This window comes from Castanea sativa, chromosome 11 (assembly GCF_040712315.1).
Source record: "Castanea sativa cultivar Marrone di Chiusa Pesio chromosome 11, ASM4071231v1".
NCBI classification, from domain to species: domain Eukaryota; kingdom Viridiplantae; phylum Streptophyta; class Magnoliopsida; order Fagales; family Fagaceae; genus Castanea; species Castanea sativa.
In genome coordinates this window covers 62,439,909-62,459,680 of record NC_134023.1, presented here as the reverse complement: position 1 = coordinate 62,459,680, position 19,772 = coordinate 62,439,909, and the positions used below count along the sequence as shown (strand labels likewise).

The 19,772-nt window shown below is 33.1% G+C and overlaps 2 protein-coding genes across 2 annotated transcripts; one reads left to right on the top strand and one right to left on the bottom strand.

Annotated features, from left to right (window-relative positions):
* Positions 1 to 433: 433 nt before the first annotated feature.
* LOC142614535 (crossover junction endonuclease MUS81) lies at positions 434 to 12,067 on the top strand. Its single transcript, XM_075787071.1, has 15 exons — positions 434 to 891; positions 2,718 to 2,806; positions 2,915 to 2,993; positions 3,078 to 3,164; positions 3,261 to 3,386; positions 3,946 to 4,174; positions 5,301 to 5,502; positions 5,579 to 5,691; positions 6,159 to 6,307; positions 7,177 to 7,234; positions 8,199 to 8,357; positions 9,837 to 9,916; positions 10,079 to 10,316; positions 10,845 to 10,931; positions 11,169 to 12,067. Exons 1-15 carry the CDS (start codon positions 695 to 697, stop codon positions 11,271 to 11,273), a joined length of 1,998 nt encoding a protein of 665 aa, XP_075643186.1. The 5' UTR covers positions 434 to 694; the 3' UTR covers positions 11,274 to 12,067.
* Positions 12,068 to 12,146: 79 nt separating this feature from the next.
* LOC142614534 (putative inactive purple acid phosphatase 27) lies at positions 12,147 to 19,352 on the bottom strand. The gene is made up of 13 exons (XM_075787069.1): positions 18,857 to 19,352; positions 18,660 to 18,747; positions 16,455 to 16,721; positions 16,114 to 16,222; positions 15,642 to 15,756; positions 15,102 to 15,234; positions 14,578 to 14,765; positions 14,027 to 14,213; positions 13,827 to 13,894; positions 13,328 to 13,418; positions 13,047 to 13,235; positions 12,779 to 12,865; positions 12,147 to 12,564 (listed from the first exon to the last, which is right to left on the bottom strand). The coding sequence occupies exons 1-13, from the start codon at positions 19,216 to 19,218 to the stop codon at positions 12,508 to 12,510; spliced, it is 1,941 nt and encodes a 646-aa protein (XP_075643184.1). The 5' UTR covers positions 19,219 to 19,352; the 3' UTR covers positions 12,147 to 12,507.
* Between the last annotated feature and the right edge of the window lie 420 nt (positions 19,353 to 19,772).

Sequence of the window (19,772 nt, the reverse complement as noted above, 5' to 3'; positions counted from 1 at the left end):
ACCAAAAAAAACAAAAAAACATTTGGTAAGGTTTAGGTGAGCAATTCTAGCATTTTAGGACCTCAAATTATTTCACTATTTTGTATTATAATTTTGATATGAGAGATTATAAGTCGTTTTCGTTTGGATAGCACAGCACGTCTACGTCCAGCTTGTTTTTTTTTTTTTTTTTCCACGCGCATATGTCACTGTTCATTGGCCATGAACAGTGATTTTAGGCCAATGAACAATACTTTTTGGAATGAACAATAATTTTTACACATTAAAAAATTATTTTTGTACAGTGTTTTCAATTTTCAGCAATAAGTTCTATCCAAACGGACTCTTAGTATAGAGCCATAATTTTTTATTCATCACTTTATTTCTTACGGTCCCAATTGTGGCAAAAAACTTGTAAGAAAAAGTTGTGCTACAAGATTTTCTCGGAATTAAAATAGTATTCTACCAAAAAAAAAAATAATTGACCACCCAACCAGCTCCTGCCACATCATGTAACAAAGGAAAGGGAAGAAGGTCAAAATCGTCATTTTGACTCATAACTGACTCTCCCAAAATCAAAAAGAAAAACATGGCGCCATAATTCCACTCTTCTTCTTCTTCTTCTTCAAAACCAAAACCCTAAAAAACCAAAATTTCCCCAAATTCTCTCTCACACACAAATTCAATCAATCAATCGATCAAAAGAAATTCAAAAATGGAGAATCAAGATAGACGCGTGTTGTGCTTAGAGAACTCGGAGCTGGCGGCGTACCTATTGAGCAAAAGGCAAGAACTTGCAGAAAAACCAAAAGGGATCACGGAGAACGTCGACGCTACACTCTCCAAAGCTTACTCCAATATCTGCAACTCCAAAACCCATATCCAAACCCTCAAAGACTTGTCTCAAGTCAGGTACGCTCTCTCTCTCTCTCTCTCTCTCTCTCTCTCTACTTTGTTTGCTTCCAATCAATTGAGAATTTATGGGGCTTATGGGGTTTTTTTTTGGGGTAAATTAAGAATTTTTGTTGATGTGTGTACACATTCATGGGAATTTGTGTTGGGTTTTGTAGGAAAATTTTGATAATGAAATTCGGTTTTGTATAAGTTGTTGGAAAGCTATGTTTGGAGTTGTGGTTGTAAAACAGAGTTTTGGGTTTTAAAAATGCACTTTTAGGCTCCCAAACGGACCCAAGAATGTGGAAAATATTTTTTTTTTTTGATTGCTGAATAGTTAGTTTTTCCTGGCAAAGAAGTTAACTTTTGCAGGTTTTTTTTTTTTTTTTTGCTTTTAATTTCCGAGGACTAATTAAAGACACATTATGGATTATAGTGTTGATGAGGATGTTGGATTGATGATGTACATGGAATGTAGCTCTTGAGTTTCCAGGAAAGTTCTGTGCTTGAAATGGCATTTCCTTTTTGTTTTCTGTTGTGAGTAAAGTGAGAATTGGGGAATTTAATTTGATAAGGCCGTGATTGTATTCAACGATATTGGATTTAATTTGTATTGGGTTTTCTGGAAAAAAGACTTTAAGATTGAAATTTTGGTTTCTTTTGCTTCAAATGAAATTCTGTTTGTTTCCACTGAATGTAGCTCTCGAGTTTCCCGGAAAGTTCTGAGCTTGAAATGGCATTGTTTTAGGTGAATAAATTGAGAATTGGGGGATTTAATTTGATAAGGTTGTGTTTGAAATGTGTTTTGAGTTTAAAATGAGAGGAGTTGTAGTTGCAAAACAGAGTTTTGGGTTTTAAAAATGCTCTTTTAAGCTTCCAAAATGCGTAACCAAACGGACCCAAGAATGTGGATTTTTTTTTTTTTTGATTGCTGAATAGTGAGTTTTTCCTGGCAAAGAAGTTAACTACTGCAGAATTAAAAAAAAAAAAAAAAAAAAAAATTCCTAGAACCAATTGAAGACACATTATGAATTATAGTGTTGATCAGGGTGTTGGATTCATAAGTATATAGAATGAATTTCTTTTTGTTTGTAAGCAGAATGTAGCTCTCAAGTTTCTAGGAAAGTTTGCGCTTGAAATGGCTCTCAAGTTTCTTTTTCCAACAGTAAAATTTTCTGGCGAAGAAGTTAACTTTTGCTGGTTTTTATTTTTATTTTTAGCTTTGCTTATAATTTCCCAGACCCAATTGAAGATATATGATTGATCGTAGTGTCAATTAGGCCATTGGATTCATAAGTAAATAGAATGAATAAATCTAGGGACACAATTTTGTCCACAACTTGTTTAGGTGGTAGGTTGTGAGTGGTGGAAAAATGCAGTGATGTAAGTGGTGGGTTCATGTGAAATTGATTGTTTACCACTCACAATTTGCCATATCAATAAGTTGTGGAAATAGTTGTGTCCATTGCTAAATTGAAATAGAATTACATTTTTGTTGGGAGTATTTGTCCAGGGTTTTATTTTTCCTCTTTAAAACGAAAATGACATGAAGGGCTTAGATTTTTACTACAAAAGTTTCTGTTTAGTTCTGAATATTCTTTGACTTTGGTTGCTGAGAAAATGTGAGAAATGGAAAAGGCAGAAAGTTTGTGTCTTGGAATGTTTGGGGAAAAAGATAGAAAGAAATACCTCCACTTAAGAAAGTCCTATAGTATTTGTCCAATTACATTTTGATTTTTTATTATGAACTTAAAGAATGATATAATATTTCAACAGCTTGTTTCATTTATTTTATTAAATTTTTTAATTTTTAATTTTATGGAATGATTCAAATTGTGCTATAGGGGTGTGGGAAAATGGATCCTAAAGCTTATGCAAGGGTTCTTTGAGACTGGTTCAGGCAGTTCTGAACCGGAAGACTTGGCAGGAAAAGGTAGTTTTTGGCTGATGCTTGGAATTTCACAATTTTTATTTTATTTTATTTTATTTTATTGATGTACTTGGAAAAGTTAATTGATACTCCTATTCAATTCTCATTTAGGCAAGAAAAAGAAAGGAATGAAACGCTATGTACCGCAAAAGAATTCTGTGGCATATGCGTTGTTGATTACCCTTTACAGGTAAACTGGATAATAATTTGGTTTTTTTGGGTCTATTTTGTTCCCCTTGATACAGAATTTTTGAAATGTGTACTTTTTTGTTAGGGGTACTACAAATGGGAATGAATTTATGCGTAAACAGGAGCTTATTGATGCAGCTGAAGCTAGTGGGCTTTCTCGGGTGCCAATTGGGTATGTTCATAGTTGTTTTCTGATTTTGTTAAATAGTTGTGTTTAGGTGGTTTTGGAGGGTGCAATTGATGTTTATGGGACTGGTCTTGTTCTTAGGCCAGAAAAGGGAAAAGGGAAACCTGCACAATTTGGAAGTTCCACAAGAGATTGGTATACAGGATGGAGCTGCATGAAGTCATTGATAACCAAGGGATTAGTTGCAAAATCAAGTTGCCCTGCAAAGTAAGATCATCATTTGCACATTTCATATCTCTTTTTAATATGTGTTTCTTTCATTAGTTATTGTATGTGGATTTTTTTATTCCTTACTGAATGACATGTCTTGTGTAAAAGCATTCTCCTTTATTGTTTGTTAGAAGCAATTTAGTAGGGCATAGAGATATTCTTATTTAATGGTAGCACTCATCAATGAATTTATGCATTCTAAGTATTATTTGTTATATTATTGGATTTGTCCAGTGACTCTTAAAACTTTCTTGTTGCTGCATTAGTAGAAAATTTCCCCCCAGTGCTCCCTGTCTACTAGCACAACGATTATGATTCTATCTTAAGGTGGAAGATAATTGTTACCAATTTGACTTGTGCTAATTCAAGATGAGAGTTATGGTATAACTTAAATTGTTTCAAATCATATAAGTATTATGTATGCAAGCAGTTATTTTGTCAACCCAAAAAAATGTCATTTAACTCCTGAATCACAATCTTGGTTGGGAATTCTGCAGATGTAAATTTTTTACTTGCTGTTTTTGGTAGACACTGGTGTGACCTTGTTATTTTGCAGGTACATGCTAACGCAAGAAGGTCAGGAAGCAGCACGTGAATGTCTCATGAGATCTGGTTTGGTTAATCCAGCAGAGGACTTGGCTAATGCAGAAGTTTATTCCGATCAGGGTGCACATAGTACACCAGATATTGATTTTACTCCCCCTGAGAAAGAAGTGCCATCCACATCTACTGGTTTGAGTAGGCGGAGAAAATCAATTGATGTTCCACTTGAATCACTTGAGAGGGTATGTTCAAATTACTTTTTAAATTGTTACTTGTACTGTGAGGTTAAATAATTGTATACTAAGAAGTTATCCCCACATTCAATTTTCCTTTTTCCTCCCTTGTTTGGTTTAAATTATATATATATATATATATATATATATATATATATATATATATATATATGAAAACACTCTTCCTAAACTTTTCCCTGAAGCCTCTGCCCTCGGTCTCTTTTGACTGCCAGTCATTACTCTCAATCTGGTTGAGATTTTATAGCCCATGATATCCTACATGTCATTAATGAGAACAGATATCTTTTTTTGAGTTTATAAGAGACAGAATTTCATTTAACTGCTGTCATTTAGTCAAAGATATTGTTACTTCTGCTAGATATGGTTATGATTTGCTCGATCTGCACTAGACAGACTATACAAGTTAGCCAATAAACCAGTAACCTTGGGACTCACTTTTTCAGGACAGCAATCAGGAAATTGTCAATTTTGAATTGTGAAAAAGAGTTAAGATTGCTAGAATGGACATATTTTTATTTATTAGAAGAGTAATGAAGACTTATATTTTGAAGGGCCAACATATTATCCATAGTTACAACAATAACAACTGTCCCAAAATTTTGGGGGTCAGCTATGGATCCTTAATAGACCAGTCAGGGTTAGTCACATGTATTCTTTTCTATCTAAAGTCATACTCTTTGTCACCTATTTAATTGACATATCATTTTTTACTACTACTAATGTTTTTTTATGTCCTCCTCTACCTTTTTTCGTACCCTTGGCTTGAATAAATTTACTATTCTCAACTAGTGTGTTAATTGCTCTCCTTTGTTCATGATGCTGTCATACGTAGTTAAATTTGATCAATTAATCACTAGTAACTAGAATAAACACGACAAAATTTTAGTTTCCTATCAGTCTAATTATAGATCAAGTGGAACATTCATTTCCTATCAGTTTAAAAATTTTAGTTTCCCTTTCATTTTCATCACACTGGACATGATATTTATGCAATATTTATAAATATGAAAGGTCAACATATTCCTCTTGTGGTAACGTCATTTTTCTGTTGACTTGTTGTTTTATTATTAGTTTTTTAATATATGTTTTCTTGTTCAAATTTCCAATACTATAGTTTATGCGCATGGGTTACTCTAAGGAACAAGTTCTTGCTGCTTTTGCTGAAGTTTCAGAGAGTTCTCAGAAGGAGATCTCATCACTCTGGCCAGCAGTTTTATGTTGTCTTCGAGAGGATCAAGTTTATGGTTTGCATTCTGGGTCCCAATCTGTAAGAGAGAATTGTCATGCAATGTCAAATGCTTACACTAATTCAAATGGTAATAAACTTCATTTTATATGTTAATGGATGATACTGAGTTTTCTATCTTGATAAAGAAATTTATAAATTCCCAGGTCAAGGTGAGGGTAGACTGATAGAGTCTTCTCATGATGGTGGACATATGCCAGAGTTCTATTCTTCTGTTACTGCACCGGACTCTTTTAACTTGAGAGCTTGCTCATCATCAGTAAGTGTGCATATGCTTGAGAAAATGATGCTTTCTTTTGCAATTTCTCTCTTCTTTGTCTCAAAAATCCTTTTTTTTTTTTTTTCCAAAAAAGAAAAGGTAGTTGAGGATCCTCTTCAGCTTAGGGCCTACTTCTTGCTTATGAGATGCCAATGCATGGCTTTCGAGATGTTTTGGTTCAAAGATTTGAACCATCTCTTAGAAATTTTTTCAAATCTTGATGTCACACGTTAAAATAGGTGTGAAATCAAATTTTCCCATTTTATCGGTTCCAAGTTACACTATGAGAGGAACTATGGTTAGATGGTGATGATTTCTGTTTAGATATGCAATCTGCATGTGCAGAACATAGTGTGCTTTAAGAAACAGACTGCCCAAGTTTTAACTTTGCAGTATTGTTGAACTTATTTACTTATAGATTGTGCAAATTATTAATAACGTAATGCTCATTATCTTGCTGAGTTCAGGATCAACCTGCGCAAAAGTCAAGGACAGATGGTTTGAAAGTAAATATGAATGCTTTAAGCATGCCACCTTTAAGCTTTGGGGAGAGATTTGAGGATGCATATGAAGTGGTCTTGATATTGGATGATCGAGAACAATTTGCCACTCAGGGGTCAGTGAACTTGATGTTTTGAGGATATCTGTTATGCGGTCTTGGAATTGGTTATTGTTTTTCCTAAGGCATTAAATATTATTTATTTATTTATACTTCAAGGGGTTGCATAATCGATTGGGGACCATGCCTCATGAAGTGGAGGTTACTAATTTGAATCTCACCTTGGCCCTCCCATTGGGGCGAAAATTCACTTATAAAAAAAATATTTTTTAGACAATAGATGAGTGAGGTTTGTTTGCATGCAGGTGGGTGATATATGTTTGCTCACTTTTTTCAATAGTTACTACTATTCCTTGTGGGCAATTTAATTTTCTTTCTACTATTTTTTTCTATTAAACAATTGATTTTTTTTATTCTCATTTATAGACTGGAATACAATATATTGAGAATAAATTAGAACCTCATATAAAGGCTTGAAAATCCATTTGCTTAAATTTTAACTTGGAAATCTTTATAAATATTTATCATTTTCTTTACTGATTTACTCCCTAATCTGGGGTAATGCAAGTAATTTATCAAACTTGCCCTGTAAATGTAGTTGGAGAAAACTTCTTTCATGAAAATACATGATTGAACCCATGACCTTACCTTCTACACCTTCTTTATGGAGGAGGAGATGCCATTAGGTCCAAAAACAATTCCATTTTTTTTTTTTTGGAGTGGGGGAGGGTTTGTTACCATAAATTTGAAATTTGAAATTTGTGATGTTGTTCACTGTAACTTTGTAATTTGTGGTATTGTTGTCTTTTGTTCTTATTGTATTGTCTTGTGTTGTTTGTAATGATTGACTCTGATTCTTATCTTACCTATCAAAAAAAAAAAAATGATTGACTCTAATGAAGATAATATATTTTGGATGCTTTTAGATCGCGGTCTAGGAGAATTATTGAGAATATTTGTAGTCAATACAAAATCAAAATAGAGGTGAGTTCTCACGAATCTTCTATCTATTAGCTTTCAATTTTTATTTTAATATTCAAGGGCATTGATACTGTTTCCCTTGTCATTTTTTGATGTGTATAATGGAAAATAATGTTAAAAACACATCACATTTTAGTGAACCTCTATACATATGCATAACCATATGTACGTATGTACACATACACATGCTCGCACATCTATGAATATAATTCATTTATAATACCTTTTTAGCTAATATTTTATCTTTTTTTTTGATACATTTGCTTTGTCGTAATTGAGTTCATTAAAAAATTGGTAGTGATTCTAGACCAACACTAGTAAGGAGCGCTTTCTGATTCAATGGCTTAGTGGAGGTCTTTGTAGTTATTTGCTGACTTTCAATGGAGAGTAATTTCTCAGTTAGAACTTTCACATGATGTTGTAGTCATTAGGTGACGTGATTTCTAAGCAATTATCCATTGTTATGGCTTGAAACCTCATCTAAGGCTATATTAGCATCAACATGGCGTCAAAGAATGCTTTATTAAACAGTCTTGTAGAACTATCACACTTTAGAAAATGAATTAAAGTTTTGGGATTTTTCCCTAAACCTATGATCTCCTTTGACAGACCTCCCCCAATCCTATCTCAGTGTCTGTGATTAAAATGTAGAGCACATTAGTTTACAAGTGCCTTTGACCTATGGCTTCGTGTTGGTGATTATAAAGGTTTTCGATAATACATACACTGATACACTTACATATGTACATGTAGGATATAAAACAAGTTTGCTTATCTACGCATACATTTGAGGTTTTTTGTAACCATATGAATCTGTTATATATATATATATATGTATGTATGTATGTATGTATGTATTCTTAGCCTGCATCGATTTTTGAGATTTGTTAATCAGTTCTCCAGATTTTGACAGGTTTCTTTTGTTCAACTAAATACTAACAATGATATAAATGTTTTCTCTTTGCAGGTTAGGCGGTTACCAGTTGGTGATGGGATCTGGATAGCTCACCATAAATATCTTGATAGTGAATATGTACTTGATTTTATTGTTGAGAGGAAGAACGTTGATGATTTACGCAGCTCAATCAGGGATAATCGGTATAAGGATCAAAAATTAAGGCTTCGGGTACTAATTCATATTCAGATAACTCAGTGCTTTGTCTTTCATTGTTGAAGTTTCTCAGCAGTTAGGATATTGTTTTTGTTTTTTGGTAGCATACTTATACATACATATATTGTTGTTCCTCCTTTTACTGTCACAAATTTTGCTGTTGTGATATGTTGCGGGCATTCTTAAAAATACTAGACCATTTAAGTTCTTTTGTTAAGTTATGTGAGAATTAGGATTTTTCCTAGTTTAATCTGTATAGGAAGAGTTTTTTTTTTTTTTTTTTGGGGGGGGGGGGGTGGGATTTATAAGATAAAGCACAAACTATTAGAAAGATATGCCTCAAAATGAGCTAAAATAGTGATAAAATCTTCCCCCTTATTTTTTATTGGCTACCCCCCCCCCCCCCACACACACACACACATGTGCACATTTTTTTCTTTTAAATGTCAGAGTTCCTGCTTTAATCTATATCAGTTAGAAAGCAGTTCACTTTTGCCCCTTAGCTAATGAAAATAAAATTATTTAGGGTTCTTCCAAAATATTTGAAATTTGTATCAGAATATAGAGATATAATCTAATGCATTCCATTCCATTGGATTGATTAAACTCTGAATATGTGACATCTTAGTTAGATTAATTACTGTTTGGAATATGATTGGAGGATAAAGAACTGGTTTTGTTAAGGAAATGAAAGAGTTATCGATAAAATGGAATGTCCTTCCCTAGTTTTTAGAAGTCATAAGAGTTGAAATTTATTTTTTTACTTTTCTGCTCATCGTAGCACAACCCTTTTTTGCATTTTTTCCATGAAATATTTATTTATATAAAAGAGGCACCCCCTTCCCTTATAAGAGCAGGGAGGATGATGTTGTCACGATCCATTGGGTGCATGGGTTATTGGTTGTACTCAGTGCACAAGACTCCCATTTTTGTGGCTGCGCAAGTTATTACTAATAAAAATTTTTAAGGATGAAAAAGATGTGAAAGTCATAAATTATGTATTTAAGGGCTGAAGAGATTCTAAAAGCCGTGAGAAATAGAAAGGTAGCCATGGCATCATTTATATTGAACCACACACACACATACACGTGATTTTGTGTAGATATGCATATATTTTGTGAACTGGAGGGTAATATTTCTTTGTCAAGATTTTGCTTTTTGTATCAAATATTGTACATGGTATCACCTCATTTAAAAATTTAAATGACATGGTACCACATATATCTTTAGATTTGTAAAGTTTAAATGTGTATCATGAAATGGACTCTACATTTAATTTGAAATGCAGAGGATCCTGGTCCAGATAATTGTATATGTAGGTTTTGTTTCCCTGTGGAAGAATTTTCTGTCATTGTTTAGGAAGAAGTTGACTTTTGTTAGAATTATAGAATTGATGCAAATATGTTGTTCTGCCTCATTATCATCTTGTTATTTTCTATGCCATTGATTTTATATCATCCTAATATTTTTGGACATGAAATTGCATATTGTAAGAGGTGTGGACTTAAAAAGCTGATTTATGTTGTGGAGGGCGACCCAAATTCTTCTGAAGCTGCTGAAAGCATCAAAACAGCGTAAGCATTTTTCTAAAAATCTGTTTCATCTAAGTTAACAAGGAAACTTTGAGGCATCAGTTCAGGCAAATCACCCCACTTCCAATGCCTTTATTGTGTGAATGAATTTAGAGAATTACTTTATTTTTTGTCTTTTCAACCTTTTAATCCTGCACTGGGCAGCTGTTTTACAACAGAGATTCTGGAGGGATTTGATGTGCAGAGAACAAGTGGTTTGGCTGATACTTTAAAGAAGTATGGTCATCTTACCCAAGCAATATTGCAATACTACAAATCAGTGCTGCCTGAGGATCATTCTAAATGTACTGGAGTATGTCCTCCTTTTGATGAATTTGTCAAAAGGTGTCAAGACCTGGATAAAATGACGGTCAGCGATGTATTTGCCATTCAGCTCATGCAGGTATGATTTGCTTCCATGTGAAGGAAATATTTGTCTTATGAAAATCTTGCAATCATTTGAGCCAATACATTGGCTTCTTTTTTTTTTTTTGGTTTTTTTGGAGGGATAAATTACATGTACAACATCTTAATACTGTTATCAATGGTTTTAGTGAACATTAAGCCCATGATTTTCTGGTTATATCTTCTGTTGCATTTGTAGAAACATCTGGCTCCATGCCTACACAAAAATTGCGCACTTTTACTTAGAGATATAAAACTGCCCTTTAATTTTAGTCTTTTTATTTCTGGAAGCATTCTTGTCCTTGATGTATTGGAACCTTAAGTTTGTTCTGAATTTTTTTAGCAATTTAGAACCGTAGAATGGTGAATGTGGTTTACACCTGTTGCACACCTGGGTTCTTTTATCTACAAGTCTAAAACCCTGAGTACATACTTCAAGTAATTTACTTGAATTTAAATAAAGAATTGTCTGTCTTGATCAGGTGAATAACTGTGATGGTTATATCCTTAAAAAATTTGAATGCAGGTCCCACAAGTTACAGAGGAGATTGCTGTTGCTGTTTTAGATTTGTACCCGACCCTTCTATCTCTTGCCCGTGCCTACTCTCTTCTTGTGAGTTCTCTTTTCCTTGGTTTGAAATTTATATTAGGAAGTCAATGATTGCTTATTTGAAAGCATTTGGCATTTCGGATAGTGAAAAGGGTAAAACCACAATTACTGTTTTTTACCTGTCTCAACTTTGCTTCAGTTATTTGTGCTCAAGGACTTTGTTTGCCAAGAAGATAGTTTTATTTGGTAATTTTTCCATAATTCATCTCACTTTGGGTTCAACTATCTGTATTTCGCTAGGAGGGCAACACAGGTGCACAAGAGGAGATGCTTAGGAGGCAGAGTAACAATGTGATCAATGCAGTTGCTAGTAGGAATATATTTCAGTTAGTTTGGGGCAACTAACTAATTTAAGTTTCCTTGAAGTTAAACAATGATGAAGCTTGATTCGATGAAAGCAAAAGCAATCCGCTTCATTGGTTGAAGTTAACCTTCATGTTTTGCAATGTAAATGAGATGCACAGCTTGTGTATGCATGTAGAAAAGCTTTTGATGCTAACCAGTGTCCTTTTCAACTAGTCTAGTCCATGTTACAACTGCATATTGATGTAGTACCATAGAAAAGCCTTTGATGTTAGGACTTGGACGTTTAGAATTTTTTTTTAATAAGCAAATCAATCTTGTTCATATTGTTTAGCATACAATTAGTATAGTTACAGCTGCATATTGATGGATTAACTTAATTAGTTCTGTTTTCATTTTGGCGGGTTTTGCCTTAACCAGTCGGAAACTCCAATGTCTCTTAGAGGTAGTTCAAGTGAGAGTTATTCGTTTGTGGCAAATAGTTCTGTTTTCATATAGAGGCATTTTGATGCTAATCAAGCCTTCTGATTAATTTTTTGACTCCATCATGGTCAACTAGGGAATAATTGCTTGTTTGAACTCCGTGGTTTATTGCTCCCCTTCTGCCAGAGTTAAACACTGCCCTTAATTCTGTCTTGTTGGAATTTTTTTTTTTTTTTTTTTTTTGAGAGATGTAAACATTTTGCCCCATAACTTGGCCCGTTGGGCTGTTAGTTGTAACTGGGATGGGCCCATCGCCGTCTTCTCTCTTTCTCTAAGATTAAGATGGATTGGGTTCAGCCTCTGTTTATTTTTCCTCTAATATGTCATCTCAACGTTAGCTCTTAGAATAAATGCTTCTTCATATTGAATTTGAGTTAATGTCTGGATTTCTATTATGTTTGAAGTCAATGCAATCAAGTAGTGACTACTATATTTTTTGAAGGGAAAATGTTAAAATTTTCATTACTGAGAAATATAAGTTACATAAAAAAAAAAAAAAAAAAAAATTGATAAAATAAGAACAAAGAATAATCCTCAAAGTAGCGACTACTATTATTCAGCCCAAAAAAAAAAAAAAAAAAAAAAACAGAGTAGCCGCTACTATTTTTTCTTGACCTTCTATACATCTTTTTATTTTTTGATGTAAAACCTTCTACCCATCAAATCATTATATTTGGACAAAAGAAATCAAGTGACATTTGTAAGTAACTGTAAAAAGAAATCATCCAACGATCCTTTGTGGAGGGAGGAGGTCCTTGTCTCTCTCTCTCTCTCTTTCTCTCAAGAGTTACCTTCACCTTTTAATGATGCGAAAACTATCCCCAACTTTCTTTGTATTTGATTCTACAAACTGCAAAATTACGGGAGTTGAGTTAGACAACTTTGATAGATCTAACCTCAAAAAACAGAAGCAGAATATACACAATTACTAGTTGGTAAAGAAGAAAAAGTTCATACTCACATGGGTAGCTTTCCAAATTCTTAACTTATGTTCTCTCTTTCAAATAATATAACTCTGTTTTACCATTTTTGGGTGGATTTCTGAATTGTTCATGCAAACTTACCTCTAATTTTATCTCTTTCTTTGTTGCATGCGCTCTTAGATAACCATACTCAGAAATCCTTGATAAACTCCATTTATTTGCTGGTGCCTATGGGAAAAAACACATTCACTTAGCTATCATGTGCATGTGCGTCCGCGTACACATATATAATGTCTGTGTTTGTTATTAATGTCATATATTTTTTTTATAGATGGTCTTAAACCCGGACTCGGAAAAAAAAGGACATACATATAATAGAAAATGGAGAAAGAGATTGATATCTACTTACATCATTTCCGAACTTATCCAAGGAAAAGCCAGCCATACCAATCACTGCATGCACCGGGGCACTATAATTGCCGTGGTCATATGTGTCAATCCCATTTCTATCTTTTGTAGGTATGGCCTTGCATTCTTGTTGGTAAATCGAGCAAGTTCTCTCATAATTATGAATGTGGCCAAAGAGAACCAAATCAACCTGGTTCAAAGCAGCCAAAAATACCCAATTTCATACCTTGACCTAGCTAGTTAAGCTAACAAAGGATTAATAGATAGGCCGAAGGAGCTTACCTTGTGTGCTAATAATAATGGTTCTACTTCCTTAACAAATTTATCATCGACGCCCAAGAATGCATTTAAAGAAGAATACATAGGTCTATGCCTGCAATTTTCAAATGTTTCATTTTATTAGGACAAAAAATAAGTCATATTCCACCATCATAGTTGAACTTCCCTCTCTTTGATCATTGTCACCACTCAATCATAAATAAAGCTAATATTTGATCATATAGTGCAAGAACATTGCAATAGTGTCATTGTTATTTTCTTTTAAATTACATTGTCTTAGAAAAATTTTCTTGATCTGCAGAGTCTGGTATCAGATCGAAATAATGAGAATCACAGACTGAAATACATAAGTTGGGCCTGAATCTAAAGGAATTTCCTATTGCAAACATGCACAAGCCACAAAAATTGAACAAACAAAGATGCACAGATGCTAAAAATTACACCTTCAAGAATGAAAAATTTAATTTGAAAAACGTTGTTGCTACATGTAAGATTCACTTACCCTGTGAAAATCAACCAAGGGGTTCTTGATCGATCAACTGAAGCCATGTCCTTCTTTATCCAATGATACTGAAAGATAGCGTATGTCCATTACATATATGTGAAAGAAGGTGATATCAAATTAGATTTGAAAAAAAAAAAAAAAAAAAAAAAACTCTATATATGAAATATAAAAGACATAAAGCATTTGATTCGTCTAACCTGCTCAGAATTTGGTGACCAATTGTGCTCTGTAGAAATCACAGTGAAGTGAATACTTCCTTGATCTATGGAATACCATGGCTTATCCTTTGCTAGGGTTGGCATGGGAAAATAAGTTTCATAAGGAACTCCACATTCTCCTCCTGAGTCAGGAGTAAAATACACAGATCCTGAGGATATGTAATCCCTGAAAATGAAAAGAAAATGTTATATGCACATATGCTTCATAGAAGCAAAGCTTACATGTAGTTTGTTTCTGACTTCTTCAGGGTTTTAAAGTAGTTGTCATGATAAATCAATGTGTATAGTTCACATTTAAGGGAGTGATCAGGCCTATATGGAGAGTTGGAGAGTTGGAGATAAAAATATGCCCATTGTCTATAATTTTTGAGCCTCTTAAAAGAGATTGTAGAATTTTCTTAAACCTTAATCCCATTGATAGTGTTTGCATGTATTATTATCAAGAATGACAAGTGACATGCTTATTCAAGTATATGTATGTAGATGATTTTAAGCCAAAAAAGAAGTATATATGTAGGTGAGAAGGATACCTCTCATGGTTTCCAATTGCAGTCATGTAAGAAACTCGTGATGCCACATGGCTTATTTGGTGAAGAAAAAAGTCCCATTCAACCAAAAAGCCAGTGGCATAGCTTATATCTCCAATGTGAAAGACTGAGTCTATGTTGTTTGAATTCACTTCATCTGCAATGGCATTAATCACTGAGAGGGATCCTGGCTGTGTCACAAGATTAGAAAAGAAGGGGGTTAGTACATGACTACATGAGCCTTATTGATAATATTAATAAGTTTGTATTATATTCAATATGTTTGTGTTGCTAGAAGTATCAATTTTCAAATTCAAGTTAAAATCAAAGTAAAAGCTTGAACTTGTTATCATGCGTGGTTGTTTTATTTGAATTAATGCAAGCTTGATCATACATGAATGAACAATGTAAAGCAAGGTACGTAATTTCTGAGAACTTAGTTAATTTAATCACAGGACTTTGATCTAGACAAGATTCTCAAAATAAATTTTGGGGTGTTGTGTTTTGCAATAGCAAATGCATCCTACCTGAATGTAGTGCTCAACAGAAGGATCACGAGGAGCCTTTCCCATATCACCGTATGCTACAAATTTGAGTTCATCAGATCCTCCAGCAGGTGGAGTTCGAAATTGAATTTGTTCACTCCAACCAGCTAAATCACTGTATACAATATAAATGATCACTACACATATTATATATATGTTTTTTTTGTTAGTTTTGCTGAAGTAATGCCATACAATGAGATTTTTCTTAAAAAAATTTCTCTCAATTGCTATATAAATTTGGTAGATATGATAAGATTTGAACCTATAACACATATTTTATATTCATTATTGTTTGACCAAAATATCATTGGATCTTAATTTTATGGACCCATTGATAATGTGGCCTATGCACTATGTGTGCATGTTTATTTGAAAATGATATGTAAATTATGTCAGGCATTATTTTACAGTATACAAGCCAAGTGATGGAATAACATTTTCCAAATTCAATAATAATTTGGAGGTAAGGATAGCATTTTCCTATTAAAGATTATAGCTATTTGAAGTAAAAGTATTCTTAACCTTCCATATCTGTACCAAAAGGTACTTGAAGGTTTGAGTTCTGTCATCACTGCGGAATGAATGAATCCAGGGTCATGCCACCCAAAGTCCTTTGCTGGACTTGGTAAATCTGAAGCTATTAATTTCACAACATAACACACAAAGTGTCAGAAGAAGATGTTGGCAAGAAAATGGTACAATATGACTATCAACCATCCTAATTATATATACTTGAAAAACTCTATGCAACTTCCATGGCGCATTTCTGACTTTCTGTGTGTGCATTTCTGACTCCCTACGGTTGCATGGAAGTTAAAGTATTGCTATAGTAGCACTGTTGCCTTTGGAATTTTAGTTTTAGATTAAAAGGAAGCAATCATGTTTACAAATAATGTATAGAGAATAAGATATAAGGAGTTGAAAACTTGAAATCCTAATTTTGGGGACAAAAGGGAAGAAAAGAAGAAGAACAAAAGTAGGCTGAGGAACTTACTACACATATTATCTTGTGAAAATGTAGTTACTTCTGATAACTGTGTTTTTCCATCCTTATATTGAACTTGTTGAGGTTCCTTATCTCCACTCACCCATGTTAATCTCATCTGTATGCACAAAAAAAAGTCACTTAAAGTGTTAAAATTAGAATAATGATCACATGGGTATGAAAATTTGTTAATTGAGTAAAAGAAGCTGTTTTTATGTCTAAAACTCAATTTTGTAATTAAGAGTATAGTCTCATTGAAAGATAATAACTGTATATTATTGTGTTTTAACTTTTAAGTAGGTTTCTTAATTTATATATCAAATAATGCTAATTATGCTATGGTTGCTCACCGAACTTCCAGTTGAATCTACACTTGAGATATGCCCATATAAAGGCTTCTTTGGATTGGCAAAACTGATAGGGCCTGACCTATTTAGAACGCAAGGGGTGACAAATCCCCCACCAAACAACACAAATTCGATGTCGGTTCTGATGTTAATAACATGAAATGTTAACGTACCACTACAAGTCCTCACTACACATTTACCCTTATCATATTTCTTGCATTCCTGCTTCTTGCAACTGAGATAGTTAGGATCATTACTCATGTACATTGCCTGCAAGTTTAATATAAACATATGCATAATGTTAGGAATATTTGATATGCATAAATGTTAACGTACCATTGCAGGTCCTCACTACGCATTTACCCTATACATAATTTGAGTTCAAAAAACCAATAAGAACATGGGAGATCATAGAAAATCAAAGATTAATTAATAACATTCCAAAATGTAAACAAATCAATTAAAGACAACAATGGAGACTAAAAGAGAAAGTGACAAAGTTGAAAAGTCTATAAGAAATGAACTTCACCACCATATTTTTTTAGCTATCTATTGTAACTTCTTTCCTCAACTCTCTCTCTCTCAGACCTAGAATTTGGGATATCACCCATGCAAGTTGCAATCCTACCTTGGTAAGGAAAAAAATTAGCTTCAAACCAGTTTACAACCATTTTCCTCCAAACTACTATGTGGTAATTTAAGAGACAATTTATGTTCAATTTTAGTCATATGAATTTTTAAATGGATTATGTGACCTATTTAAATAATATGTAAAATACTTTTAAAACTCTAAACTAATTTGAACCTAAATCTTGTCCTACTAGATGTGAAGTTTGTAACTTAATTATGAGCTCAACAAAATTGCACTTGCTATAATTATTACTAGTTTTAGGTGGTAAATTATTATTTTTTTTAATTTGTGCTTATTTTTAGAATTACTTTTTTGTGTACCAATAAAACCAATAACAACTTGTCACTTAGAATATATCATGAAATATTAAAAAAAAAAAAAATTGTGGATGATTACATGTACATTCTAGAAAAGGAGAGGCAAAGGAAATGTACACTCTAGAAATGCCTTTGGCGGTGGAACTAATTAAGAGCAAACCTTAGAAGCAAGTGAACGATGTATTTATGACCATTACGCCATGCATTGTCTGCTTCCTATGTCTCCACTTTGATATCAGCACAGCCACAGCCACCCTTTTGTCTTTACTTGAACGTAATGACATTTTTGACGTGACTTTTTTAGTTAAGTTATAAATGTGACCACCTGTGTGCCGTTTTTATATGATGCTCCTACCTCTTGACCAATTTAATTTCATTCAGTAAACCCAAAAAAAAAAAAAAAAACAGATATATTTCATGGTATGATTACAAGGTAGCACCAAATATTAAAGAATGAGAAAAGTTAACATTGCTCTAAGAGTATTAGTTTAGAAAATATTTTTAAAAATTTTTTATGGATAAAAAAAAGAAGTAACTAATTTTTTTTTTACAACTTTTTAATATTTCGTATAAAAGTGGTATTAAAACTTTTTAAAAATAGTCTATCAAAAAATGTCTAAAGACACTCATTGGTGGATTCATAAATAATGAGATGATTGTACGGTCAAGAATGAAACAAACATGTTTGGTATTTAGGTTTTGTGAGTTAGCGGTTGTGCATAGACGAAACATTAATAATTATTTTCAAATGTATACATATTGAAGTCTATTAGTACTTTCCAAAATTATCCCATTTATATGTAATGTTTTACTGCTTAGTTTAAAATAAATGTAATGGTAGATATATAACTTTAAAATTATCTTTGGTAACAAAATACTAGCTTAGTGATGACATTTGCAAATATTTGATATTTCATTTAATTAGTAATATATGCGGACTCAATCTAAAAAATTGTCTTCATAAATCATAATTGTGCCCTCAAATTTGAAACTAACGAATAAAAATTTATACAATTATAATTAAGACGTGGGTAATAATGAAAAGAATAAAATTTCAATAAAACTTTAGTTGGAGCATCACACAAAACTTGAGGACCTACATTGTATAATTGTACAGATAAGACATGCTGTTGATGCTTTTTATTTTCATTTAAAAGTAATATATATAAATTTGGAATAAAAATGACCCTTGAAGAAACAAAGATACAAGTAGCATTAGCTGGATTTTATTTTAAGACTACTGTTGTGTTTAGTGTTTACCTTAACAGGATAATGGCAGAGTAGAGGAAGTGAGCTAAGATCACCAGTTTGTGCATAAAGAATCTCATGTAATGGACAATTTTCAACACTGCATGTGTAAGGAAAAGAGATCCAAGAAAAGAAGGGGGTTAAAAAAAGCTCAACATAATCTAAAACATACTTATAAAGGAAATGAAGTTATTAACTTTTATTCTTACTTAGAATGAGAAGGTGAAATCATGGCGACCCAATCATGCTCTGAAGGAAGCAAAGCTCCGTTGACAGTAACATTGACATATTCTTCATCTGAAAGGTTGGAACTCAAACTAACATTCACTTGGAGATAAGGGCTTCGATTGGGGCACTCCCTTAAAGTTCTTCTATTTAGTAAGCGGAACTCGGATATGGCAGTGTAATTTTGGTGCATGGCTGTGGAGTTTATAAGTGAAGGGTGCAATGACCAAGATAAAGAAGGAGAAGAACCAAGAAAGAAAATGAGTAGTGAGAAGAATACTCTGTAAACCCAAGAACTACAAGGTTCCATGAGAGAAGTGCAAGGAAAAACCATGTTTGGAAGCATAGAAAAAATATTGCAATTCTAAGAGAGAATATAAAGGTTATGACTTGTGAATTGTGATTATTGGATAAGCATTTTTCTCCCCTTCCTATTTGTGCCACCGTTTCTTTCTAGGTTGATACTTGGAATGTCTGAATTTGGTTGATAAGTTTGATAAACATTTATTTTTGGTAGATAAGAACAATGGAGATGGAGAATTATGTGGCCGATGTTGAGGCTGAAGAGAAATGTTGGTATTTGTCCAACTGCAACATTTATGGTCCAATACAGCAAGCGATGCATATATAATTGGACCAATTCAATAATACTTGTTTCTTGACGTAACATCTTTGATTGCGTTGATACTTGAAACTACGTACTTCCATTTCGTCCTGTTCACTTTTTGTGAATTTTGTTTTGTTTTGGTGGTTACCCCATCTTTTGCCTTATTTTAAGTTCATCATAAATTCACTCTTTTACCAAAAATAAAAAATAAATTCACTCTTCCATCATAGATTGTTCCAAAATTTGTTTCTAATCTAAAAGTAAAATTCCCTAATTTTGAAATCCGAACCGTT